Source organism: Zonotrichia leucophrys, chromosome 7, assembly GCF_028769735.1.
Source record: "Zonotrichia leucophrys gambelii isolate GWCS_2022_RI chromosome 7, RI_Zleu_2.0, whole genome shotgun sequence".
NCBI classification, from domain to species: Eukaryota; Metazoa; Chordata; class Aves; order Passeriformes; family Passerellidae; genus Zonotrichia; species Zonotrichia leucophrys.
Genome location: NC_088177.1, coordinates 32,327,740 through 32,355,089, shown reverse-complemented (window position 1 = coordinate 32,355,089; position 27,350 = coordinate 32,327,740). Strand labels below are relative to the sequence as shown.

At 41.4% G+C, this 27,350-nt stretch overlaps 1 protein-coding gene across 2 annotated transcripts in view; it reads left to right on the top strand.

Annotated features, from left to right (window-relative positions):
• Positions 1-27,350, top strand: part of CNTNAP5 (contactin associated protein family member 5) — a 267,969-nt gene that overhangs the window by 110,819 nt on the left and 129,800 nt on the right. For both annotated transcript variants that reach the window (XM_064718412.1, XM_064718411.1), the window contains exons 5-8: positions 11,016-11,163; positions 17,754-17,957; positions 19,893-20,077; positions 23,581-23,724. In XM_064718412.1, coding sequence (XP_064574482.1) covers positions 11,016-11,163; positions 17,754-17,957; positions 19,893-20,077; positions 23,581-23,724 — 681 coding nt within the window. The remainder of the gene's footprint in view (positions 1-11,015; positions 11,164-17,753; positions 17,958-19,892; positions 20,078-23,580; positions 23,725-27,350) is intronic.

The window sequence follows — 27,350 nt, the reverse complement described above, 5'->3', positions numbered from 1 at the left end:
CTGTACTGCAGGAACTTGGTGAGTTCAAATGTGCATGAGACTGTAGCATTGATGCAGAAGCACTTGAGGGTATATCAGTGTCTTTCTTTACTAGAAGTTAAATTTGTATATTTGCACAGTTCTCTTCTGTTTGCCAGAGAACAAGCTCATCTTTGAAGACTGAACTGTGAATGTACATCCTAGCCCAGCTTATTATTCAGGCCTCACTGTGTGCAAAAGGTTTGAAAGGAAATCTTGTAATAGGTTAATTTTCCTCTCTGTGGGCTGCATTGTCTAAAACACTTGCTTCTTTCTTCCCTTCTTTGCTACTTTTCAAGGTGTAGCTACTCATACTGCTTTCAGGATAAAAAGAAAAATACCTTAAGCACAATGCCTTCATCTTAATATTTGCAAAAGATGTGTTAGGTGTTCTTATTTCTTGTTCTAAAGAGGAGCTCTTTCATGGATCCTATTCATAGCGCCTTTCTTTCACCTATGATCCGGAGATAAAAAGACTAAAAGAGCCCTGTGTGCTGGATTTCACACCTCAGGAGAAGGGCTTGTTAAGGAGCTATTGATTTCCTCTCTCCTCAACTCGCTCCTCTGTTCCCATACTTCCCCCCCACCCCAACTCCCACCACTTTTGCCATACTTAAATGGGAAATACTGATACCATTGGAGAGGCTTCTAAGATTTCTAGTTTTTAAGTGTTTGCCTAGCTATGATTTAAGGAAAAACTGTATGAAAGTGAAAGGGAAAAGGGTAGCTTACAAAGAGCAGCATCACATACCTTGCTGTTAGAGAGTGCTGTTAGACAGAAACAGGTTCATCTGGGATGATCCTCCTTGGGGAAAGGACAAGACTGAAACTGTTACCAAAGGTCCTAGGGACAGTCCAGTGTGATGCATCCCAGTTTGCACATTTACAGAAACATTTATTGCATAGAAACTCCTCTTGTTGAAAGAAATTGTTTCCACCTTCCTTCTCTTGTGTTCATCCTCATGGGGGTAATGCTCATTTCAAAATCTGTTTTTTACAAGCATTGAAATTTCAAACTCACTGAGAAGTTACCATAATCTTCTAATTTCTAAAATAAAAGTAGAACAGTTTTTATTGATGGTCTGATGTGATCTTGGGCCTGCCAAGTGTATCACAACTCCATATGTCCCACCATAACAACAGTAACAGGTGTTATTTGTATGCCAGAAAAAAATTACACTTCAGAGTCACAATTTCAGGCCTTCTCCTTGGATCACTAACAGAAAGTTAATTTTTATTTTTTGTGCTGTAGTTTAGAGAACATCATGATCTTCAGAGCCTACTGCTGAGGATTGTTTGGTGTGGTTGGCATAATGAAATGTGTGGTCGAAACTTAATGGGTAGACATGCATTTGGAAGACATTGCGCATTTGCCTGCCAAGATGCTGCAAAAGCTCATCTTACTTTATTGCAGGAGGAAGAGATGTGGTTTCTTTAAGTTGCTTTAGTGTCCTCAAGATTAATTTAATGTGGTTCGGTGATGGACCTCAATGTGAAAGTGCAACGACAAGACTCAAATGTAGGATGCTGCAAGCATTGCAGTAACAGTTTTGTAGGAGGAAAGTATGCCAATTAAATTTAGCCCTCCTGTGGTAGAGGCAAGTTTGTGTAATTCACTGGGCCAAGACTATGGCTGATGTACTTGAGCATGGTTTCATTGCTCTGAGGGGTGGGATTGTGGCTTCATTGCCACCCACAAGGAAGAGCAGTAATGGGTAATAGTCTGAGGGCCGTACCAGGCTGGGGATTTTCCTGGTGGCGTCCTTAACCCTGACCCCAGGAAGGGCGCAGACTTCCATAAGAGAAGGATCTGTTCAGTGTATTGAACCCTCTGTTCCCCTGAGAAAGGAGTTGCCTACTACTATAACCTGTCTTTTCTTCCTTATGGAAGTTGCTATAGGGCAGGGGGGAGGAAGGTATAACAAGAAATATGTGTGCAGGCACCTGCATTTCAGTGCTTTATAGAACACTGGAGAAAATCAAGCCTACCTTTTTTTCTTCTTTCACAGGATATTGCTTTACTGATCCAAATGCAAATGCTATGAAGCTTTATAACAGTGAAATAATGTAAGATAATGAAGCACAGCATTCATCTGAGGTCGCTGTTGCACGGAATAACTAACACCTCTCTGGTGTCATCTTGCTGGATCCGTCTGGCAAATTGCAACCAGAGAGATACTGAGTGTACAGCACCAGCTATTTAAATGTACTCTGATGAAGCTAAACACAGGGAAGGTTCCCAGAGTTCCCCCAACACTGCCAGACATAAACACATTCACTGCATTGTTAATCCCACTAATTTAATGTAAAGCATGAAGGTCTCCATGAGATTTATGCAGAACAGCTGAAATCTATGATTAGTGTTGGCAGCAGAAGAGCAGTTTCAGTCTGTTGGGTAAGGTTAATGTAGTCAAGGTACTAGGGAAATATTTATCCTTGTTGTGATTTAGTTTAAAATACTATCTTTATGTAGGATTGCCTTTAAGATAAAGTGCAGGAGGCTGAACAGAAGCAGGAATTAGCTGCCGACTTTTAGCTTAGACTTGTAATTTACAGGTTTAATTTTGCTGCTTGCTTCTTGCTTCTATTATTATTTATTTATGTAGCAGGGATGATATTAACAGCGATAACAGCTTCACCTCCAGGTGCTCCAAAGACAAAGCTGATTCTAAAATCTAAAGTAGGGATCCATTCTCCATGAATGCAATACAGTTTTGTGAGATGCAGCTTCACATATGTATGCAAAGGGTGTCTCAGCACAGTAAGGAAATTGCACTTGGTTCATTGCTGGGAAGAAGAAGGGCAACCTGCCCAACTGCAGATTTGATCAGGCATTTGGGCTATATCTGTATGAGGAAATGGAAGAAGACAGAGACCATTTTCTCATCCTGAGGTCAAGTGATGTAGCTTGTGTATTATCCATTTGGTAAATTTGCATTTCTTCCAAAGAGATCACTGTACCCAAGTTGCCTATTGGGAAAGGTCTCTGGCAGATGCAGAATCTCAGAGTTTGCCAAGGTACAGTTTGGCAGATTCTGGAAACAGATTGACACTAATTTGAACTGTTTAAAGATCAAACTGTCCATTTCAGTATAGAAATGTGGTGCAGAACAAACCAAGAAAATAAATTAGAATTTTCTTGGGGTAAATCAGAACAGGGGAAAAAAATGTGCAAAAGGTTAAAAATTTCTCCAATATTTTGTTTCATTTTCTTTGGTCTAAGTAGAAGTGTTTCACTGCCCTTAAGGGACCCAAGAAACTTCATGTTTCTAATGTCACAATTACACATGTTTTTCATTTTGATACAGATCTATTTAGAAAAGAATATTATATAGATTGCCTCAATGGCTATTCTTTTTTTTTAATGCTTTTGCTTGCAAAATATTTTGATGATGTAAAAATGATGTGTGTTATTGGAAACCCTGTGATTAGTTCTACCAACTGTCAGGAGAAAGATAATAAGCAGCATCCTTTATATAAATGTAGTTTACTTTGGGCAGTCATCTATCTGATGTTAATGATGTTGTTAACAGCATTTGTTCCTGTGTTTGGAAAGCAGCTAACCAGACAGAAAGGTATGAACACAGTGTAATGGGCTGGATTAGCAGCAAATAACCTTCTCACTTGAGCAGATCATTTAGGGAAGTGATGAATTAGTATGGACCCTGACACATTGCTGCATCTCCTCTCCCCCACTTGTGCAGAAACTGCCAGTAGCTCAGAGATGTCCAAATATCGCTCAGGAGCCCAGGTGGACACTGCATTGCTGGAGCACAGCAGTCAGCCCTCAGTAAGTAACAAGTGTAATGCAGTCCCAGTAGGACTCCTGCTTGATCAGGAGTCATTTTAATCCTTGCTGTGTAGGGAAGTTTAACTACCTCTTTGTAGATTAATTTTTTTTTTCCATTAGGGGGTAGAGGGATGAGATGGAGAGCTGTCACTTCCTCAGATAATATGTTATGGGAGGATAATTTTGACAGGTGCCTCTTCTATTCTTTCCCCTCTGCTCCTCCCTAATAGCAGCTCTGACAGTGTGCCAGGGGATATTGTTTCTGAGGTTATTGTCTGACAGTGTGCCAGGGGATATTATTTCTGAAGTTCTTGTCAAGAATGGGTGTTTCACAAAGAAAAATGTAGCTGCTGTTGGGAAAGAAGAAACATAAGCAGAAAGGAGGTTTGTCTTTATGAAGGTAGGATGGGGTTGAGACTGGCTTGAGTCATAGTATTGGAGCTGGAAGCTGAAGCGTGAGTCTGGACACAGGCTAATCAGCTCAGAAGGCTGTTAACCAGAAATAACTGTTTACCTTTTGTCATGAAGACTATGGTGCATTTATAGGAAAGAGACATGAAGTGGAAAGACATGCTCAGAGGTGACTGATGTGCTAAGTGGACACAACCTGCCCTCCAGCTTTTGGCCCCTGGATGAGGCTGACAGCTGTTTTCTCTTGAGCTCAGGCTGAAACCTGCTTAAATTGGTGGAAAAACCTCCCATTTACTCTCCTAAGCAGACAAGTTCCTACAAGTAAATTTACTTGGTTTCTGCCGAAAGTTTGAAAGAATACTGAAAGAAAATTTAACTTGCCTTTTGAGAAAGAGAGGTGGGAAAACAAAGTACTTAGGTTTGCCATCCATGTACCAAATGTAGCTCTGTGGTATTGCAAACAGGGCTCTAAACATCAGCTCTTAAAGGAGCTGAGCAGTCCCCCTTGTCATCCTTTCCTTCTCCCTATGGTCTGGCCCTCTCTAACATCAAAATTATTTTTTTAAGGTCAGATGCTGAAAGAGAACAACTCCCAGGGGCCAGGTCCTGCTGTGAACTCCTGAGCTGGGCAGCTGCACTGAACTCACCCTCCAAACGAGGAGGAGCTTTTAGCAGCTCCCACTCTGGGCACAGGGCGATGGAGATGACAGCAAAGCAGTTTCACTGTGTTGCTTTGTGACAAGATATTAACAGTTCTGGCTTGATGTGTTAGGCAGGACTTTTTTCCATTACATAAGCAAAGCAACGTTTTTCACCGCTGGCATTCACAGGATGCAGAAATGATAAAATGTGAAAAAACCCCAAATATTTAGACTTTGAAATTATGTTTTAGTTTTTATATCTTTTTGTGTTTCAGGGCTGAGCTGAGGTGAAAGAGGCAAGTTTCTACAATTGCCTGAACTGACAGTTACTTTTGTTTTGCAGCAGAAACTAAATGTATTTTTTAATTTTCATTGTTGGAGAAGTTTGTAACCACAAACCTGCCTAAGGTGCAGGTAGCAAACACTGATTAAGTATAATTTTTCTGTAAAAAGAAACCCTGTAGCATCCCCTTAAAATCAGAGGGTGCTGAGTTTCCATATGGGGTGTTTATTGTGTCCTTGTCATGGTAGCCCTTGGTCTCTTTCCACACATACAAGCAGAGACCTAGGACCCCTGCCATAACTTGGTTTAAGTCACTGGCTTACTCCAAACCTGAATTTAGTACCCACACCCAATACCCCACTGAGTTGCATTCCAGGTAGCACAAACTATAGCAGAACAGAACTCCCATTGATTTTGGAGAAGATAAAAGTTTGTTTCAGCCTGAAAAATGTGAAAAGTTAGGCAATGCTTTCTCCTTCCTCTTTCAGATTTTCATGTTGTTTCTTCATTGAAAATTCTTTCTTTCCTTGAAGTGCATGTACACTCAAGTACTTGGGAGCCTTTCCCAGAAAGTTCTGTATCACTCCTAGCTCGTGATCTTTCTCATCTGGCTGTGGAAGTTTAAAGGGGAGAATGACATTGTTTTGCTCATAAGTACTGCAGTTCTGGGATTTATGACCATCTTAGCTGCTTTTTGTCTCCCTTTGGTTCCCTCACTAAGCTCTGGATAGCTCGAATCAAGTGCCCTCTTGTCCTTTTTCTTCAGGCACTGGAGACAGCACACTCTGATGTCACAGGTGAAATTTGAAGGTGGAGTGCTCTTTTCCGTACTTGTATTTCTTTTACTGAAGGTTGAAATGTTGTAAATTGCTAACATCTGTGTTGTATGCCCTCTGCACATTTATAATCTGATTATTTATTTCGCCTCAGTTCAGCTCATAAGAGTTACTTGGACAGAAATGAGAGTTTTCAATATGTCTTAAAATACCTCTCCTAGAAGGTAGTTAACCTCAGGTCTGCCTGCTCACCATGCAGGGCTGAGGATTGTGCAGATGTTGCTGCTTGCATACTCATTTTGAGCCCATCCCATTACCTGTCTAACAGAGTGGGAGAGCAGAATGTATTCAGCAGAGCCCTTATGGGAAGCACCTTCTGCAAGTCTGTAAATAAGTTGCCATTTAGTGTGCAGAGAATTCATGCAGGGGGAGGCTGAGATAAAGTCCGGCATCTGGTCTTATCTTTCGGATTAACTGGGCTTTCATGAGCAGACACTTGCACCCAATTTCCACTTGTCTGTTGGGAGATGGAGACCAGGCTAAGAGGTTGGCCAAAGGATGATCTGAAGCTCATCAAGTCTCACTGGCATGATTTGGCATAGCTCTGAATTAATGCATGAGATAAAGAAACCAATATGTGTCTTCAGGGTTATCAAACAACTGCTGTATTTCACCACAGTTGTGTGACATTCTCCTGAACTGCCCTTGAAAAGCTTTGGGGGATCCCTCTGAATGGGAGAGTTGTGAAAATAGCCCATTTAGTCAAATCATTGTGTTTCCTGAGGGACTCATCCATGCAAATTCCAGGCAACAACAGCAGTTTTGAGATTAATGCTTCTTTTCAAAATTTTCTTTTTCATTTAAACTGGAATTCCATTTTGTCCTTTTCACTATAATCCATGAACTAGGTGAGCTGAGCGTTGGGAGGAGCACTGTGTCTGCTTGTCTCTGCCATCCTTCCCTACGCGCTGACAGCTACTGCCCAAGAGGCAGCACTGAGCCGGTCGGACCCTGCTCCAAACCACTGCAGCTGCTCTCCCCTCACCTTTTCATGCCAGTGGGACCTGCCTTTGCTGGCTCATAAAAAAAGCCTCATAAAATATTACTGTGCTGCCGTGGTCTGTGTCACAGCAGAGCCCCGTGCAGCCAGGCGTTGTGGAACAAGCTTGGTCCGAGGGGCAGCCCTGGCCAGCTGTTAACCTTGTGGCTGCTGGCACTGGGGAAAAGCTTTTGCCTTCAAGAAGCTAGTGGTAAAATCTGGCACTAATGGAGCTCTTTGATTTATAAGCCCCATAGATTGCCAGAGGCAGAATTTCCCATGTAAATCATCCGTCTGTTGTGTTTACAGGGCTTGTTAGAAGACACAGATCGAGGGGCTGTGCTCCCTCCCAGAGCAACTGTGTAGCATGGGAAATGCAAGTGCTTTGTTTTCTGCACTTGTTTGTCATTTTGGTCCTGGGAATTAATCCTTATCAACAACAAGTTGTAATAGAGGCCATTTCTCAAGAGGACTTCTGCCATTCTCATCGATAGGTTTACTGTTAATCAATATTTGAACCTCCAGGGCTGTGAAATCTGGTACTGCATCCTACTTTCATCTCTTTAAATGGATGGATTTTTTTCTGTGTCAGCTGTGGATCTTAAGTTTTCCAGTGACCGTCTGTGGCAATTGGTATTATTCAATCAATGGTCTACAGCCCACAGGTGGTCCATAAAGCATCAAAAGGTGATCTGTATAGCAGTGGGAGTTGGAAAGGAAAATCAAAGCAATCCTGAAGGCACACACACAGTGATGCCCCGTTGGTAGCAGCAAGCAGGGATCTGCCAGCATCACACAGAACCATCTCGTAGGCACAGATCAATGGGTACAGCTTTGCCTGTGAATTTCCTTTCTCTAAAAGGGTCATTAGCTCTTTGCTTATTAGAGGAACTTGGGAAAAAAAGTGCTCTCAGGGCGGTATTGGACCTTTGAATAATTTATTTTTACCAGTGTGGCTCTTTCTGTGTGGGAGAGATGTTTTTACATAGTTGCCCATCAGGTTTGGAGTGAACTAACTGATGTGGAGGCTGGATGTGAATAATTGTGGCTCTTGCTGAGGTGTTGAGGGAAGATCCCTAGCAGAGATGCCAGTGGGTGGGCAGCGAGATCAGCTTGCAGTGGGTGTGATACAGCTGTGAATCTTTTCCCTGGCAAAACCACAACCTCCTTGATGGCACAGACAGTCCCTAAAGTTTGCTGGACCCTCCCAGCTTGTTTCACAGTATTCAGGTGTACTTCTTCTTTTGTCTCTTACTTTTTACCTTCACTTTCACTCTAGCAACTGCGCTTTAAGCTTTTCTTCACAATTGGGAGGACTAGAAACGCTCTGTCCCCTCTTCGTTGTTTTTCGTCTTTCTTTTTTATCTTTTTAAAGGTGAGACATTTACATAATCACTGGGCTCCAAGGACATGAGCCTTTGGAGCAAACAAACAAAACAACAGTCTCCTTTATGCATCTTACATATCCATAAGTGTCTTACTAAAAATGCGGGGACTGCCACAGCTACGACTGTGAGGCAGTCTCTACTGACAGTTTCATTAGTTTCTTGTTCTGAAAAGAACAAGTTTTTTTCAATTGAAATGTAAGGAAAAAAATCTAGGAAAGACTCTCTGCTGGAATTTGAAGTTGGCTCCTATGTGAAAAGCAATATGAGTAACATCAGGACATATAGAACTTCTGTTTGTTCCACTCCTCAAAACATATCTGCTGTATTTGGTTAACTTTGAATTAACATCAACAAGAATCTCCATTAAAAAAATAATATAGCTTATTTTATGAGAGGTTAGTTAACTGTCATATCATACTTGTAGAAAACAAGATCTTGTGCATAAAAAGTTCAGAGCTAGAGGTATAGGAAAAGCAAAGCTTTGAGGACAACTGGGATAACCAGATTTTTCCCCTTTTCAGCCTGATAAGCTCCTAATAGAAATAATTTTACAGATCTGTAATGGATTAACCCAAACCATTACCTTAGCCCCACAGAGCTGCTCACTCTCCCTCTGTGGGATGGGGGAGAGAATTGGAAGATTAAACATGAGAAAACTCATGGGTTGAGATAAAGACAATTTAATGGGTAAAGCAAAAGCCAACCACACTTTTGCAAGCAGAGCAAGGAGTTCATTCTCCACTTCCCATGGGTAGGGAGGTGTTCTGCCACTCCCAGGACATCCAGGCTCCATCACATGTAATGATGACTTGGGAATACAAATTCCATCACTCTGGACATCCCGCTGTCCTTTCCCCAGCTCTGTGTGCTGCCAATGGGATGGGATATCTCTGTGGTCAGCTGGGGTGACCCCTCCCATCCTCCCATGCCCTCCAGTCTCCTCCCTGCTGCGATGAGGAGCAGAAGAGTCCTTGACTCTGTGCAAGTGCTGCTTGGCAATAACTAAATCATCTCTGTATTGTCAATGCTGTTTCCAGCACAAACCCAAAACACAGCCCCATACAAACTACTGTGAAGAAAATTAACTACACTTCAGCCAAAACCAGCACATGCTCACTTGTTTTGAAGGGTGGTTTTTCAAGGAGGTAACTGGGATTGTGAGAGATCATCTCAGTAACGTTGTTCATCTTCAGAGGCAGGCAATAACAGCAATGAAATGCAAAGAATGTTTTAGGAAGGGAGATATATGTGGTCTTTTACATTCATGACTGGGTGGAAAATAAGGCCTATTGTATATAGAAGAGAATTTCCCCAAGTTACAGTTTTTAAGGTGAAATGAAATAAACAAGGTATGGTTTCAAAGGATTGTGCCTTAGAAATGTTCCAGAATATTGTTTATTTAATATAGTTCTAATAAAACAATTGAATTCTGAATTTAGTAAAACAAGAATATGCTAGATTTGAGGTTTTACACCATCTATAATAACATTTGGAAAAATGTTGGAATGCTTGTGTTTGAGGAAAAACAATGAATGGAGATGAACTCTTAATCTCTTTAACATATCCTTGAACCATCAAAATGAATTGTAGGTCTGCTTTAATGGGCTTATTCCAGTTTTGCTCACAATTACATTGTGTTGGTGAATGGTGCCAATTTTTGAACTGCAGAAGCATTTTAAACTGGTACAACTTTTTGTGATGAAATTTTATGCTTACAAAATGCAGGACCTCTTTTACAAATATGGCTCTCCTGTGAGATTATGTTTTTCTGTGTTCTCTCTTTGCTTTTCATGTTTTACAAAACTGTTAGCTTCAAATTTCAATCCTAGCTGAATTACTGAAATGTTCTGAGGATTGCAGGAAGTCTGTGATATTCCTGGGCCAGTATTACAGATAAGGGTGTAAAGATGAATTGAAAATGCTTCAGGCAGGAATACAGCCTTGAAGTTTTTCTGAAGGTTTGTCTTTGAAATCCCTCGGTCATTCTTCATCCATGAGAGAATTTCCTCTTGCTAAGTTATAATTCTGACTTGGGCCATTAATTTTGGCTTGCTGTTTCAGGCAATTAATTAAATAGGTAAGGAAAGAAATTAAATTATTATGTTTGCATGCTTTAGCTCTCTGGGGTGCAAACACAGTCAAAACGCTGATTCTCCTGTGTACTTACTCAGGCTTTTATCTCCTCCTGTTTCTTGCTCGAGTTTTCTGTTGGTATCTGGAAGTCCTGTTCTTCCCAGACTCTCAAGAACTTTAGTGGCTTGTGTCTGTTATTTAGTGCTTCCATGAGTGCACCAAAGGCTAAATCATGCCCCGTCTTTCACTGTGCTGACAGGACTCTGATTATTTTAGGGGTTGATGGAGTATTACAGTGCACAGGAATAGCCTGGCTTAGGAGAAATTGTGCAGCATCTTCAGCACCATCCCCATCTACAACCTGCTTTTGTATCTCTGTGTATACATCCCCACTCTGCTGAGATGCTGCTGTCTCCCTTGTTTCCCTTCATAAGAGATGCAGCAATTAGCAGAAAACTTGACAATCAGTTTAAATAATTTTAAGTAATTTTTGAGACTAAGAATCGTGAAGAGGGGTGACAGTTGACAGCCTCTGTTCAGAGTGCTGTGTTCACCTCTTGTTGCTCAATGTCTCACCAAGTTTTTTGTCCTTCCAGGTTTTCACAGGGAACAGCAATGCTGACAGTGTGGTGCACCACAAACTGCTGCACTCAGTGAAAGCTCGATTCCTGCGCTTCATCCCCCTGAGGTGGAACATTGGTGGGCGGATAGGACTGAGAGTTGAGGTCTTCGGCTGCTCTTACAGTAAGTGGCTGCATCTTAACCTACATTTTGTTAAAGAGCTTTTACTTGGTGCTGGTGGTGCTGTGGGAAGAGTGCAGTAAAAGTTTTATGAGTTAGAATGTAACATGAAACACATTGCCATTGTTTATTTTTTATATTAGTTGCTCTTGCCTTTCTGCCCAGGGATGTGCTGCCCATCTCACTCAGCTGGTGGAGCCTCCTCAGGGCTGAGCCCGCCACAGAGCAATTTGCTGCATCTGGGGGAGCCAGGCAGTCACATGCTGCAAAACCTCCTGCCCACTGAAGGTCACAAGGCTAGTTAGGAGCTCTGTAGGGCTATATTTGCCTAAACAGTTCATTTGTGAGTTTGCAGCCAGTTACCTAGTTGTGAAGTTCTGTGGATTCTGCAGCTCTGGTTGTATTTGGAGTTGATGACTTTATAGCTTCAGAGTGCAGAAAACCTATCTGCTGATTTAATTGCTTTTACACAACAGTTTTCTTTGGCCACTCTTAAAACGAGATGGTCTTTGATGATATGGTCTGTAGTGTTTTGGGCTTTGGAGCAGCTGGTAAATGTTGCTGGCTTGGGGTGTTTTGGTGAGAAATCTTGTCATAGTTCTGCAGATGTACAACCTGTGACTGTGGCAGATTGTGAATGTAAGGCAAAAGGACTGATGATGCTCCATTGCAGAAAGTGGAAGTCCGCTCATGAGGAAATACAAGTCCAATATTTATTTCTCAGGTGACTTTCTGTTCATTTTTGTGACTTGAGATGCTGCTGAAAAGGGGAGAGATTTTGTTGTGGAGAGTTCAGGGGATTAGCAGCATTTTACTGATAAATTCAGGGTGGTGTGGCACAAGTGACCATCATGTGACACCACTGTACTGGTACATCTCCCAATTTAGCTTAGGTTCTTATCTGCTCCTCCCAAGCACAGATAATGGGCTGTAGCAGAATAAGCATGAAAACTATTTGGGAGACAACCTAAATTCATCTAAGCTAAATGAAAGAGAAGTTTAATAAACTTTTTGAGTTTTGAGTTACGCCTTTGGTGACGTAATTCTGAAACAGACAGCTAATCTGTTTTCAAGAGCTTTCTTCTTCTAGTGAAGAGTATAGTCCAAACAGTTGTGTAACAAATAGAACTTGAACTATGGGAAGATTGAAACTTTTGTGGCTGTTTTTTCTTTTTTTGATGGTAGTCCATGTGATCTACTTCATGAGCACTACTTTCATGTCAGACTGTCGTGTTTTCTGTGATACAAAGAAGATTTCAGAATCACTTGCAGGCTGAGTTGCCTTGTGTTATCATCTAAGTCTTCATCTTTGTCCTGTACCCTGTAGTTGCAGGAAATAAAAGTGCTTGTGCAGAATTAAGGTATGAGATTAAAGCGAGCCAGAAAAGAAATAAAGGGATTCATAAAACTTTTACAGGGTGTTGAAATATTCATTCCATTTATATAAATGTGCCATTCACATTTCTCTCTGGCAAATTGCATATGCCAAGCAATACCTGTCTACAAGTTGTGCTTATATAGTTTTACTGACTTGGCTACTCCTAACCCAGACACACCAGCACTGTACAAAAGATGTTTGATCATTTTTAAAATGTCATCTTTAGTGGTATACTGACAGAATATCTGCTGCAGATCCTGAGCTGGTGTACAACTACATAAATGCATTTTGTAAAGTTGATAGCAGACAGACTCATCCACTGTGTTCAGTTGTAGCATAAGAAATATTAATAATCTGGGAAAAAAAATTTAAAATTGGAAAGCTTAAGTTTCTAGAAATGGGCTGTTGAACAAGCCAGTGAGGAAACTGAAATAGAAGAACAAGTGTATTGAATGTGCACCATCTTCATGCATGTATCTATATGTACATGAAAGAAGGGATGGGATGCTGAGAGAAGAAACAGCAGCAGCTGATATAAATCCATCTGTAAGAGCCATGTATGGCCTCCCTGCTGCCTTTTTAGGTGAATGTGACAGTCTTGTGGAAGCAGAAGGGTCTATCATCTCGTTTTTGGTATTGGACTCTCCTATGCGGTATTCTCTGCTCGAGAGGCCCCAGGAACACAATCCTGTGCTAACTTTTGCAAGTGCAGCTTTCATTGATGGCTGTTTAGTAGGGGGCATGGGGCAGGCATCAGGTCTTGTAGGTCACCTGCCAGGTGACACTCTGCCAGGACACAGCAACAAAACATGCTGAGGAATCCTGCTGAGTGCACTGGATGCCAGAGTGGGTAACAGCCTGTGATGGAACTGTGCTGCTGCTGAATGGCACTTGCTGTTGTTTATTGCTTCTGCTAGAAATAACTTACTATGAATTTATTCCTCAACTCTCCCTGTCAAACAAAAGAGCTTTCATTTTTTGTCTTTTTTTTTTTCTTCTTCTTCTTCTCTTTTTCTTTTCACCCTCTATTTGGCTGCCAGTTGATATTGTTTCTTTGGAAAAATAAAAACATGTTTTGAACAGAAAAGCTATTTCAGATTATGAGTGTACCTGATCCTATTCCATACATATTGAATTTCCTATGAATAAAGGACTCCAAGGCCATCATAGAAGTGTAATTCACAGATAGCCTGCTAAATGTTTACTTTCTTCAGAAAGTATGTATTTAAATGAAAGTGATTACATTTTTTTAAATTGCTGTAAATATCTCATCTGGTATCCTCAAAATAGGATCTTGAAAATAGGAAGGAGATGATGATCTGAAAACATACATTAATGTTTCCTGTTCAGAAAAGGATTGATGATGAGTTCTGTGGAAAGTTCCATGCAGAAATACGTGTAAGCCCTTGCTATCCCTTTGCAGCAGTGGCTCCAGCAGTGTATTTGTAACAGATAAGCAGAGCTGCAGCAGAGGACATGCTCAGACAAATGGCAAACCAATTGCTTTTGATGTTGGAGGTGGCGAGGGGCGACAAGTGTATCTTTATACTTGGGAAAAGTCTTGTTAGCTTAGCGCAAGGGAAAAGAAAATTGCTGGCACAACTGCTTTTATAGGATAAGATTTATAGGTGCATTGAAGATGCTGATGATATTCTGTAACTGGTTAACAGCCCAAGGTGCATCAGCAGAATTGGGTGTATGTGCAGTTAACAGGCTGGGATACCACAGGAGAAACAATGATGTGTGAGACAGGGTGTCTTGTGAGAGCAGAATTCTTCATTTGCAGTTCAGGACTCTGATTTCTCATATTTTGCTGCCATTGCTTTGGGGAATATGATCTGATATTGTGCCTTTTTATTAAATGATATTTTTACTGGATTCTTTTTCTTTCTTTTTTTCTCCTTCTTTTTTTTTTTCCCCACCTTCCTTCATCCTCTCCTTTGACTTCCTATGAGATAGAAAATAACTCATTGCACACAACTGCTTAATGTCTGATGGTCCTTGACCAGTCATGTTTGTAATCAAATGCACAAGGTAAATACCCACATGATTGCTTACCCAAATGAAGCTGAGATTTTTGACAGGGATAAAGCTGCATGGCAGAACAGTCACCTCTGAAGTAGTCATTCACATGCATCCCTTGGGTTGCATGTCTGAGAGAGGTGGGCTTGGCTTTAGGGTCATTCCAGGCAGTGAGCTGTGAGTGTCCAGGGAACGCATCTGTTCAGACCAGGAGTTGTCCTCTTCCCTTCTGCCAGGAGTTAAAGATTCTGTTCATTGGTGCAAGCTCGAGACTGAAAGTTCCTGTCTCACATGGCAACTGTTCCTAGAGTTATTCTTGGTTTAGAATATCTTTGTTAAGTAAGTGTTCCCTTTCCCCAAAGTCACTGGGAGGAAGGACTTTCTTCTTGAGCGTGGCTGTGTTTCCTCTCTGCTGCTGGGAGCAGATTGCTGCACGAGCAGGCTCTGTGCTCTCGCTGCTGCCAGCCTGCCAACAGCCTTGTTGATGAGGACAGCGTAGAGAGGAGCCCAGAATGAGTAAAGTCTGTCTTCAGGGAGCGTAAGAACACCAGCAGGCAGTGCAGGATGAAATCACATGTTGTGTTTTAGTCTGTTATTGCTACAGATTTTCTGAGACTTGAAACGTTTTGGATCCTCATTCTCCTGCTGGAAGAGGGTTATGGACATACATGGACTGCAGAAGCACTAAGCAAACACCAAGCAGGTTTTCTGGAGTGGCTCTTTTTAACAGGAACCAACGATTTGTTGTCATGCAAACTGCCACTAATGACTTTTGGCTGCCAGTGTTAGCATTTATTTGACATATTCTCGTTTCATTCAGGGCTATTTATTGGCCAATGTGCTCACAACTGATAATTAGTGGAGCAGAGCTTTTCAGAAACAAGTTTTCCTTTGTGATATGCTCTGTAAATGTCAGCAGTAGAGCTCTTCAAGAAATCATGTTATGCTGTGGCTTAATGGAGAGTTAAGAACAAGAACTGAAGTGTGAATTTAGACTGGCTGGAGCCTTGGATTTTAGGAATAAGATTTAAAAGGGCCACTTTTTGAGCAGCATTGAATCAGGGCATCCTTGCTCCTGCAGTACCTTTGTTTTTAAGAGCTAGGAGAAAAATCAACTTTAGTTGCAAAATGCTCTGGAAATCAAAGACTGTAAATTCTTTATAAGCTATTTCCTAATTGCTGCCTGTGTTGAAGTGAAACCATTTTTATAAGACACTTGTGATTTACTTTAACCAAATTGTAGTATTTAATGTAGTTAGGGGAAATTCACAAGAACTAAACTGCGAATTTAATTCCCTTTATAGAAACTGGCAGTCAAGGTGTCAATAGAGAGAAGTCAGCAATTCTGAAGAATCTGTTTCATAACACCTAATTCAGAACTTAAAAACAGATGGCAGGAATACTTTCATATTTGTGATAATTCCTAAACTAGCAACTATTCCACACATGCAGGGAAATAGCCTGTTATAATTCTGACATCACAGATAAGTTGGTCTTAGTTTATTCAAGAGTGAATTTTCCCCAGGACTGAGTTTCTTTGTAGTTTTAGTCTCATAAAAAAAATCAGTTGCTTCTGATTTGGCATTAAGTTGGCCATGGAGTTACAGAATTTTGCATCAAATTGAAGTGTTGTGCCCCCTACAAGTTTGTAAGTGTGCCATCAAACTCCTGTACAAACTGTCATACTGATAGGCAGAAATTTTCATGATAGTTTCCATGGTAACAAATCGTTAACAGCTGTTTTATTTTCTGAGCTTTTAATAGTTGTTAATTGCAGACCTCTTTAATTTTTTCACTTAAAAAAAAAAAGAGAGAAAAAAAGGTTAAAACCCTCTCCCCCAGCTCTTAGTATTTTTGTTTTTTAAAAAGGAGCAGATGAAACTAGTGTTAATGCTTAAAAGGATAAAAAAGCTCTCAATGGAGTTAAGGTGACTTAAATTACTGACTTGAATCACAATACAGTTGCTGACGGGAAGTCTTGATCCTATGAACCTCTCAGTTATTTTTCAGAAGAAAATAGAAAACTGATAGCTTTGGTTTATCATTGAAATGTATGGTTTGCAAAGAGAGAGTCTACATTCTTTCTTTTTGGGCACTAGGAAGTTGTTACTTGGTTTTGTGCCTTTGCCTCAGCAGTTATGTAGTTTAATAAACCTCTGTTCAAATTCTTCATTGTCTGGTATTCTTAATTTTTAATATTTTTCTTAACAACAGAAAATACCAATTGACAAAATTGATACCTTATACATAAATTGTGTCAAATTGCAGTTGGATAGAAATTGGAATTGAAGTAATGTATGTCAGTCAGATGTTTTTGTACAAGATATTAGTTAAAAGTATTTAAAGCTACCTGAAATATCCTGGTTAGAGATGCATTAAAATTTTGTTTAAAAATATGTTTTACTTAAAAGACAATTTTTTAAAGCAGAGAGAGTACTTCAGGCTGCTGCTGCCAAAGAAAATATTAATTGCAAGTGAGGAACAGAAAGCTTGTTTCCTACCAGAATGATTGGGATTTTAGAAGCTGGCTGTAGGGGAAAATATGTTTCTAATAGGATTTTCAAAGGTGTATAATCAGTTTAGATGCCCAGTTCCCATGAAATCTCTTCAAAAGCTTTTTGAATTGATATTTGACTATCCCTGCCAGCCTAGTCAATTTGCATGCAGAAACATGGCTGATAAATGCCCATCACAAGCAAGCAGCCAGCCCTCGGAGGCTGAGGGGATCCTTATCAGAATGCAGAGGTGGATGCAGGCATGGCTGACATGCAGGAACAGCTCAACAGACTCTTGTGAAGCTGCAGAAGTGGAGTGAGTACTGAAGTGTTCAAAGTAATGAATAACATCCTGAATGCATTTGAGAGGAACAGCAAATGTGGCAAGGGATGTTCTGGAGATCTGAATATGATGGGAGGCACCTGTTCTGTTCTCGAAAGTTAAATGAAAGAGAAGTGTTATATGAGGAAGGCAAGTGCAGAGGGATTCTGGTTTTATCCTCATGTTCCCTTTCTCCAGGAGAGGGAGAGGATTGGAAATGGATGAAATCAGGTTGCCCAAATGACCTGTGCATCCTCTGGATGTACTCTCAGAACAATACCTGACTCCAAACTGTATTTGAAAAGATCCTGAAAAAAATACAATCCCTCTTCTGACGCTGCCCCTCCTTGCCATTTTGCCATTTTCTTTCTTCCAGAGTCAGATATTGCAGACTTTGATGGCAGAAGTTCACTTCTCTACAGGTTCAATCAGAAGCTTATGAGCACATTCAAAGATGTAGTTTCCTTGAAGTTCAAGAGCATGCAGGGGGATGGAGTCTTATTCCATGGAGAAGGACAGCGTGGAGACTACATAACCTTGGAACTGCAGAAAGGGAAGCTCTCCTTGCACCTCAACCTGGGTAAGGGTAATTAGGATTATGGTTTTGCATATAAATCTTTTATTTTTATTAGACAGTATCTGCAAACTTCAGCTGATATCAACATTCTGTGTGCTGATGTCATGCAGGACATGGCAGCTGAGCTGAGACCTTGGCTACTCTAACTAGTGTTGAGCAAGGCAGAACTGCTCAATGACTACTTCTGATTCTTCACATAGCTCCTTTTTCTTATCTTTTTCTTTTTTTTTTCTTTTTTTGCATGTGGGTGGGATTTTTATATTATTTTTAAGAACAGCATTCTCAGGAAGTGGTCTTTGGACTGCAGGAAAGGCTTATTTTTGGTTTGTGTCTAATTTTTTTCCATTCACTCAGTGATTCAGAGCTGAGCTGAGAGTACAGAATTTCAATGATAACATTCTGGTCAAAACATTGTTCACACTGCTGCATGTTTTCTCCTGAAAACTCTGAATATTCCTTCTTCAATATCTGTAAGGCTATCACTGTGCAATCATGTTGGATCAGAGCATCAGAGGAAAGGCTGTCTTATTTTTTTCCTGTAGAAGGATGCTTGGTTTTTTCCCTGATGGATACACTGAAGCACTTTGAGGCTACTCCAGTAGGAATGATCATGCTCCCCTCTTCCAGCCTTACTGCAAAATCTTCACTGGCTTCATCTGTGGGTGTCCCATGGTACTGGCCTCAGCAGTCTCTGCTGGCTCATGTTTCTCATACTGAGGGGTTTAGGTTGGGCATTTTTCCCCTTGTGCTTAATTATGTTTGTTTTAGAAATCAGTAACTATTTTCCACAGCTGTTGGACTTCATTTTTACATAAGCTCATTAATTGTTGAGTCCCTAGGTTGTGCTTTCTTTCTTTTCTTCTTTGTTTTTCAGCAAAGTTTGGAAATGATAATGCATCATTTTCTGATTTGGGATTTGGATGTTACTTGAACCAAAAACCTACATCCCAAAGCTCTGAATGGGGGAATCTACCCCACTGAATTGTCCTCTTACAAATTTTCTGTGCTAGGATAAGAGTATACTATAGTTAATTATATTATGTAACTTCCAGAGGAGATACCGTTGTGAATGTGCATTCTGAGATGAGTTGGGTTTTTTCTTCAGCTGTAGCCCCAAGTGTACAAAATTTTACCCATTTCAGGTCCTCTTTTTTGCATTCATATGTCATGACAGGGGTTTTGATGACTTCTCTTCAATCTGCTTGCATCTTGCCTGGCAGTTTTGGAGCATGTGTTCTTTCCATTCTGTGGGAATGTAAAGGAGGATACACACTCCCTTTCAGTGAGAGGCTCTGAAGTGTTCAGACATGTAGCCAGCTGGAAAACAGAAGAGTGCTTGAAATTACTGGGTTAAAATTACCAGCCTAAATATTTTTATGATTTGTGATCTATACTTTTGGAGAGCTAGGCCAGGTTTAAGAATTTTTATGAGCTGAACAAAACACTCTTATTGCTTCACTGACTAGTGCCCTTTTTTTTAAACAGTTTTCTTGTTAAAATGCAGAAAGCACAGAGTTGACAGTGAAGTGTCAGGAGTGGTCTGTTGATGTGATTAGACAGAAGATTTTGGTGTTACCCAAAGGAAGCTCTTAAGCCACCAGGACCAAAAAAGCCTGGCAGAATCAAGGATACAGACAAAGTAATAATGTCCTGCCTGCTGCAGTGTGTGAGTGCAGCATCTGTGACACCTCCTGGTTCATCACAAGGATTTCACAGGGAAAGAGTGTGTGTGTGGTGGGGGGTATGCACACATGTGTGTGAATAGGAGACCAAGGAATCTAAGGCAGTCTTTGAAAAGAATTTGCTTCCAAGAGCCCTGGCTTGTATCCTGGAGCCTGGCTTGTATCCTGGAGCTCTGCTCTGTGCTTTGAGTCCTCATGCTCCAGTCAAGAGTCTGGAGGTAACTCTGGTGTCTTCTGCCTCTCTGTGCCACTCCAGGGGACTCCAACCTGCACTTCAGTAACAGCCACACCTCTGTCACCTTGGGCAGCCTCCTGGATGACCAGCACTGGCACTCAGTTCTCATAGAACGCTTCAACAAGCAAGTGAACTTCACCGTGGACAAGCACACCCAGCACTTCCGCACAAAGGGGGATTCAGATCACTTGGATATTGATTATGAGGTGTGTGAAGCCCTTTAGGTTATAACCTGTGAGTTGAGGTATGAATTGCTATAAAATGAGTGTGATGGAAAGCAGCTACCCTATGAGCTGTTTCTTTCCAGCGAAGATCATTATTTAATATTTTCTTCCTAGAGAGCTCCTTTCATACTTTAGCAGCATAAACTATGTCAGTGTAATTCCATATATGGCAGAAAGTGACAAATCTCTGTGCAAATAGGCATTGCATTATGTTTGCACTTCAAAGTATGGCAGACTTTGAATAAATGAGAAGTCATAGCCTGGGTTCTAGTCAAATGTTCAGGGAGCAGCTGTGTTATCATGTCCAATATAATTTTAATGGCATCACTGTGCACCATCCCTGCATTGAATTGAGCATGACTGTGGGGATTCCAGCCCTCAGTTGTCCCTGTATCCAGACACCACTTGCTTGAATTACAGCTCTCCACATAGAGATGAACATGTGAAAATTATTGTATTCCCACCAGGAATGAAGGACCTCCCGTGTGGAAGGAAGTTTTAGTGAGGTGGGCATCTGTCTTTTCTCCCAGATAGCAAATGGCAGGATGAGAGGAAATGGCCTCAAGTTGTGGCAGAGGAGGTTTGGATTGGATAGCAGGAAAATCTTCTTACTGAAAGGGTGGTCATGCATTGAAATAGTCTGCCCTGGGAAGTAGAAGAATCATCATCCCTGGGAGTGTTCCAAAGATGTATGGAAGTGGTAGCTGGGGATATGGTCTAGTCATGAACATGAGAGTGCTGGGTTGGACTCAGAGGTTTTTTCAATCTTAGTAATTCTGTGATTTTAACCACCAGCTTGAGCCAGTTGCCTTCACATCTGAGCATGTTGCAGGGCATGCTGATCTAGGGAGCCAGAGCAGCTCAGCAGAGGAAACGTCCTGCCTGCCCATAAACCCGAGCCTGGTGTGTTCCCCTGTGATGAGACCAAGGTGTGGCAGAGTGCAGTTTATATCACCCCAGCAGTTCAGTGCTTATGGATGATAGTTTAAAAAGTACCTTAAAGCCCTCAATATCATCGTATCTGTATGCAAAGCAGCTCCTCATTTGTTGGCCATCAACGCCAGTGTGTGCAAATTCCCCCTGTTCCTTTTGATCCCCTTGTGCTTATCTGCCAGGTCTTCCTTGCCCACAAGGCTCAGGGTCGTGCTTGCACAGAGCCATCACCCTGTCTGTGTGTGTTGAGCTGGCACGGTTCACTGCTTCAGAGACCACAAGCTCCCCCTTTGCACTTTGAATTCATTTCTCTGGAAAGGATCATTTTCTGACACACCCAAGGGAAAAAAGCAGACAGCTCAGCAGTGGCAGGTGCCTGCTCTCTCCTCTCATCTTCCAAAGAAAAATTCCTTTCTTTGCATTTCACAAAGCAGGGTGGAGAGAGTGGTACCTGTCCCCTGGCACTGCTCTACCCAATCATGAGCACATTTGGTAGGGTCAGCGCTTGGGACAGTTGGATTCTGCAACAGCTTTAGGGTGAACTATTAGGGATCAAAACTGTAACTGCTTTTAAGATGGAGCTGAGAAAAGCCAAATAACTGAGTCATCAGCTTTTCTAATTTCAAAATAATAAAATTTCTTACCTCTTGCTTGGTGCCAACTAGGGGAAACTCAGGCTCCAATCTAATTTACAGAACATTTTTCCAGATGTTCAAAAATAGGGAACATGATAGAAAAGATCTCCAGGTGTTGTAAATCAGCATCACCACCGACTATTTTGGCACTCAGACCTTATCCCCTGAGCTTAGTTTTTCAGTGTGTTTTTTCTCCATTTGCACTGAGAGAGTCTTTCAGTCAAACGTTACAGCAATGCAGTCTACTGAAAGTTTATCTCAGCACACTTCAGGGATTAAAGGCCTTACTGAGGGTAATAAAATCATTACTTTCATAATTAAAATTATTACCAATCACAAAGGAAACTGTTTTCTTAATAATGCTTTGGTGTAATTGATATTGATTTTTCTTCTTGTTTTGAAACCCCAGTACAGAGTCTCTTAGCAGGAGACTTGAAGAATAGAACATGAAAGAAAGAAAGTCTGGCCTCTTAGAAAGAACTAATGATTCTCACTGGAAAAAAACCCCAGCACTGCTACCAGATAAGCCCTCATGCCAATAACAAACCTGCAAGTGACGTAAAGTAGCAGTCTGCTCACTCTTTATTTCTCTGAAGTGATCAATTAAAACAACTGAGGTGCAAGTTCATTAAGAACTTGTTTTCAAGTAAATGTTTTCAAGGTTACCCAGGGAGGTTTCACTTGCTTGTGTATCCCAGCTTGTTAGATGGAGTGGGAGGAAAAATAACCCCCAAATTGCCCTTTATGTTTGTAATAATGAGCTGAGGAAAGGCTTTGGGAATTGTGACAGGGGAATAGGGCTGACCAGGTTCAGGAGCTGGCAGCCTGTAAGCAGTGCCACACAGCAGGGCATGCTCTTGCTGCAGTGGATGCAGTAGGATTGCAGCACAGGTCCTGATCAAGTGTGGCTGCAGGATCCCCATCTGCATTATATCACTCACTGTGCTGCTGGCTGTGATGGGAAAAATGAGTAAAACTTTAGTGGCACCACCAGTAATGCTTTGCCAGAAAGGTCAGTAAAGTTAATTAGAAATGAGCCGTGACATTTGGAAAATGAAGGCAGGATTATCAGAATTTTTTGGGGTTGTGGAGTTTGGTTTTCTTTCTTTTCTTCAGAATCTGAACAATTATGCTGTATTTGGGCAGCTTAATTTTCTTAGGCTCTTTGTCCTCCCAGTGCTTTCAGCCCTCCGGTTGAGTGAGGAGCTGTAACCTGCACAGTGTTAACATCTGCCAGAAATTTTGTGCAAATGTGTAGCCTGCAGAACTTCTCCATTACAAAGCTCAGTCCCAAATGCCCCATGGGACAGTTGTAAAGACCAAAGCACAGGGAAATTGCAAGGTGCAAATGGGGTATTGTGTATGTAATAGTGCCCTTCTCTGGCTGAAACCAGAACTGCTCAACACGTGCCTGGCGGAAAGGAGTGACTGCAGCTCCCAGGCAAGCCCAGAGCTCTGAGGGCAGGGAGAATTTATTCCCCCATCGCTCAGAGCTTCCTGAGCACTGTGGGTTGCAGCCTGGTGCCACCCTCTGGGCCAGTGGGGCTGTGGGTTGCACACTGTGGGAAGTTTTCCTTGTGTGTGGGAGTTCCAGGGCTGGGAGCTGGTGGCACTAGGCTGGTGTGCCAAGGCACTTCAGAGCTGCTCCCAAAGCAGTGAGCTCTCTGTGCCGGAAGTGTTTCTCCAGCAGCAGGATTGCAATGGGAGCTGTGATTTCCCCTGAGAGATGGCCAGGGCCTGCCTCATGCTCCCAGTGATGATGTTGGTGGGAATTGTTTCTTAAATAATACCCCAAGTGGATGTATGGAGTGGGGCTCTGCTCTCCTGCTTTTGGGGTGATAACACAATGTAGTATGATATATACATACACATACATATATATAATCTAAATAATGCTGTTCTTATTCTTTCCAAAAGCTCAGCTTTGGAGGGATTCCTGTCCCAGGGAAGCCAGGAACCTTTCAGAGGAAAAACTTCCATGGGTGCATTGAGAACCTCTATTACAACGGAGTCAATATAATTGACCTGGCCAAAAGACGCAAACCTCAGATCTATACTGTGGTAAGAGGCAGTGCCATGTGCTTTCCTTCTTTGCTTCCATGCTTTTTGTGCTCTCATGGTGCTGCTGGCTGCATTGAATGAGCAGAGTTCAGATTTGGATAGCTGTGGGCATAATTAGCTTGTTAAAATGATATTGCTGAGGTTAACACCAGCCAGCACTGGCTCCTGTGGAGAGAGTTATTGAGAGACATGTGGAAACCAATGCATTTCTCTGATTTTCCTGGTCTATTAGAATTTGCTTGGGGAAACATTTTAATTTTTTTCTTCAAGATAAAAATGTGTATATTTAAAGGCATGATAGAAGTCATAGAGATTTTTTTTTCCTGGTTAACTCAGATAAAATCTTACTTTCTGTACTATTCTCTGTCACTGTTGGGAAGTACGGCGCTAGCAGAATTCTACTTTGATGCTTCAGTTCATATTTTAGAGGAGAAAAAATACTCTTGTTATCACTGGAAATAGTTTTCTTTGTGCTACTCCTTATATTCAATGTACTGGCAGTTCTGAGAACCATTGTACTACTGTCTCTAAATGTGGAATGGTAGGGGTAAAGCAAGAGGAACTACAGTTTTATCCAGCTTGATAGCATAAACCACAAATATAACTTAACACATAGTAAGGTCCAAAATTACAGATACATTTAAATATATCATGAAAATAAAAAACATTTTATTTTGTAAGAAGAGTGAACTACACTCCCACAGCCTTGACAAACTATATTTAATTCAACTCTGTTCAGCTTTTGTCTCACTCCTACACTGTGCTTTGATAAATGCCTTTTGGCTAACACTGTGTCTTTGGAGAACATGGAGATGAAACTGCTTCTGGCTCCCATGGCATCTTCTAGTTTGTAGCAGTGTGTATAAAAACACAGAACCTAAAACAAAGCAAGCCAGAAGACCAAGGAAGTTCTTTCTGTGCTTTCCCTGCCTAGGGCAAGGCTGAATAGGCAGGGAGCTATGGAAAATGGAAAGGTGATGGGTGAGAAGTTCCTCACTGTGTTGTTGGCAGTCAAGACTGCCTCCAGGATACTCCCCTGGGAGCGAGATACCGTGCTTTAATAATCTTGAGTTTGATTGTTCTGACTGAGGACTCAAAGGCAGAAATCCTATGAGCTGTGTTAAATTGCTCTTCCCCTCAGCTTACTTTCTAATGGGGGAGCAAAGAGCCCTTGTCTGCTTCTTAGGTCATTAAACAGCTGGTTGTTTTGCTGGCTGGGTAATGGGGAGGCCTTACTAAAGAGGAAGAACAAAATTTTGCAATGCACTTTTTCTCAGAAAGGCATTGTCTGGGTGTAAGTGGCTCCAAGCAGTGAAACTCTGTTATCACTACCCTTGGTTCAGACAATGCTAGATGAAAGGTCTGGGAATCCAGCTCCTTCTCTCAGGTTCAGGTAGTGGGGATGTGCCTCCACCCTTCATCTCTTTCACATAAGTGATGATTTAAACACCATGGTTTCCAGAGGCAGGCTGCTTACTGCATTTTTCAAGGTTTATGAGCCGCTCTGTGCTGGGTCTGTGACGCTTGGGTATGCAAAGTGGAAAGGTTGCCATGCTCAGAGTGTGTCATAATCTTAGATGAACACCCTTCTATTGGAAATGGGCCCTGTACATCTCTTTTCCAACATTCTTTGCATTCCAGCTGTTTCTGGCAGCTCTCAGGTACTTCTAGGTTATTCAGGCTGATCCTGTTTCCCTTTTCTACTCTTCCTCACTCATTAGCAATTAACTTCCTCAAATTAAAATAACTTGTTCTTGTTAAATCCAGTGTTTTGCCTGCCAGAGTTACTCTGCACTAAATGCTTTTACTCAAAGTGCATTGAGGTTTTCAAGCAACAAGGTCTATCCACAGGGAGCTGCAAGCTTCTCTGCTTCATGTCTTTGTAGTCACTAAAGTTGTCTGAAGTGGAAATGCAATGAAAGAATCAGCAGAGAAGAATGATTAGATCTAACAGGGACTTGAAACTACTCCTTCCAAAAATATGTTGCATCTTTACATTCTTTGTCCACAAGTTGGAGATCACCTGAGATGGTTCTGCCTTGTTAATCCTCAAAATACCTTTGTCTTCTAGCAAAAGATATTTGATGACAAACTGGTTGGTTTGGGATTAGACAGCCATTAATGCTTACAGACATCAATTTTTGTCTCCAAAGGCAGAAAGACTTCAACACTCACTCTCTGTGCCTTTGTGAATGTTGCCACAGTCAGTGAGCCAAACTTGGGGGTTTTCGTACCTATCAGCTTTGGGTTTTTTTTTTTGCTTTTGACATCTTTCACACAAGCAGGAGAATGATACCCCAGCTTTGGAGGTATAGATTTCCTCTTGTGATGTAGTTCCTCACCCGTGTAAATAATGGTCCCAAATCAGCTGCATTTAAAGTCAGAGGAAGAAACTACAGGTTGTCAATAGCAGAGTGCTGTAGTTTGTGTTGTACTCTTGGGTGGTGGCTGTGATTATCATTCTGCCTGTTCTTTTCTGTAACTCATTTGCAGTTTTCAGGCTTGCAATGAATCCCCTTGAGAAGGCATCTCAAGATAACGAGGCAGCCTGTCTCTTTGAACTGGAACTGCCTTCATAATTCCATTTTTGTATTGCCTGATACTTAACCTCCCTACATAGCACTGTCTATTTGGACAGGCGATCTTTCTTCTCTCTGGGGTTTCTCCTGTCCCTGATGGCATGTTGTAGCCTTTGTGGCTTTTTGGTTTTAGATTTTTTTTTTTGTTTTTTTGGTTTTTTTTTTTTGGCTTGGTGTTTTTTGTTTGGTTGGTTTGATTTTTTGTTGGGTTTCTTTTGAGCTTTTTTGTTGGATTGGGTTTTTTTTTGGGGGGTGGGGGAAGGTTTGTTGTTTTTTTGTTTGGGGTTTTTTGTTCATTTTGCTTTCCCTTCCCTTGATCATTGAATGTGGAGCAGTGATATAGAATCTTTTATGTGCTTTCCAAGTGATTACTGCAAAAGGTTATAAGAAGTCAAATTTCTGTAATTAACCACTGTCATGGTCCTAGGGTGGACCCTTGGGAAACCTCATAAAATGCTTTAAAATAGTAATCTAAAGGTTTGCCCTATTTACGAAATGTCTTCTCAGCACAAGAGAAGTGCAGACTGCTCATTATGAGAAATCACACAGCAGTTCCACTTCTTGGGCAATTAAGTAGGGGCAAGAAAATACGCAAGTAAGAGCCACATTTACAAGAAGCAGGAGGGAAAGTTTTCTTCACAGAAGGAAATTTTGTCTCTTGATATCTGTGATGGAGAAGTCTTCATTGAGGGATTTTGTGCATGCTAAGAGTATACGTAAGTGCAGGAAGAGATGGGGGAAGATTTAGGAAGACAAATCCATTGAGAATTGCTAAATGCATCTGGTTGAGGGAGAACATAAGAGAAAACAATAGCTACAGCCTCCTGAAAATACAGGATCCATTCCACCATGGATGGGTGGAATCTAGCACCATTAATGCTAGATTCTGGTTGCACCTTTAGAAACTGTTCAAATGTGACCTGTGGCCAGTGTCTTAAGTTGTTTTTGTGCTTCACTGATTTGTGGTGCCAAAATAGGAAGTTGTCTGGCTCATGAAAAGAAATTTGGAGATCATGAAAAGATGCTGTGTTTGGTCTTCTCAGTGTT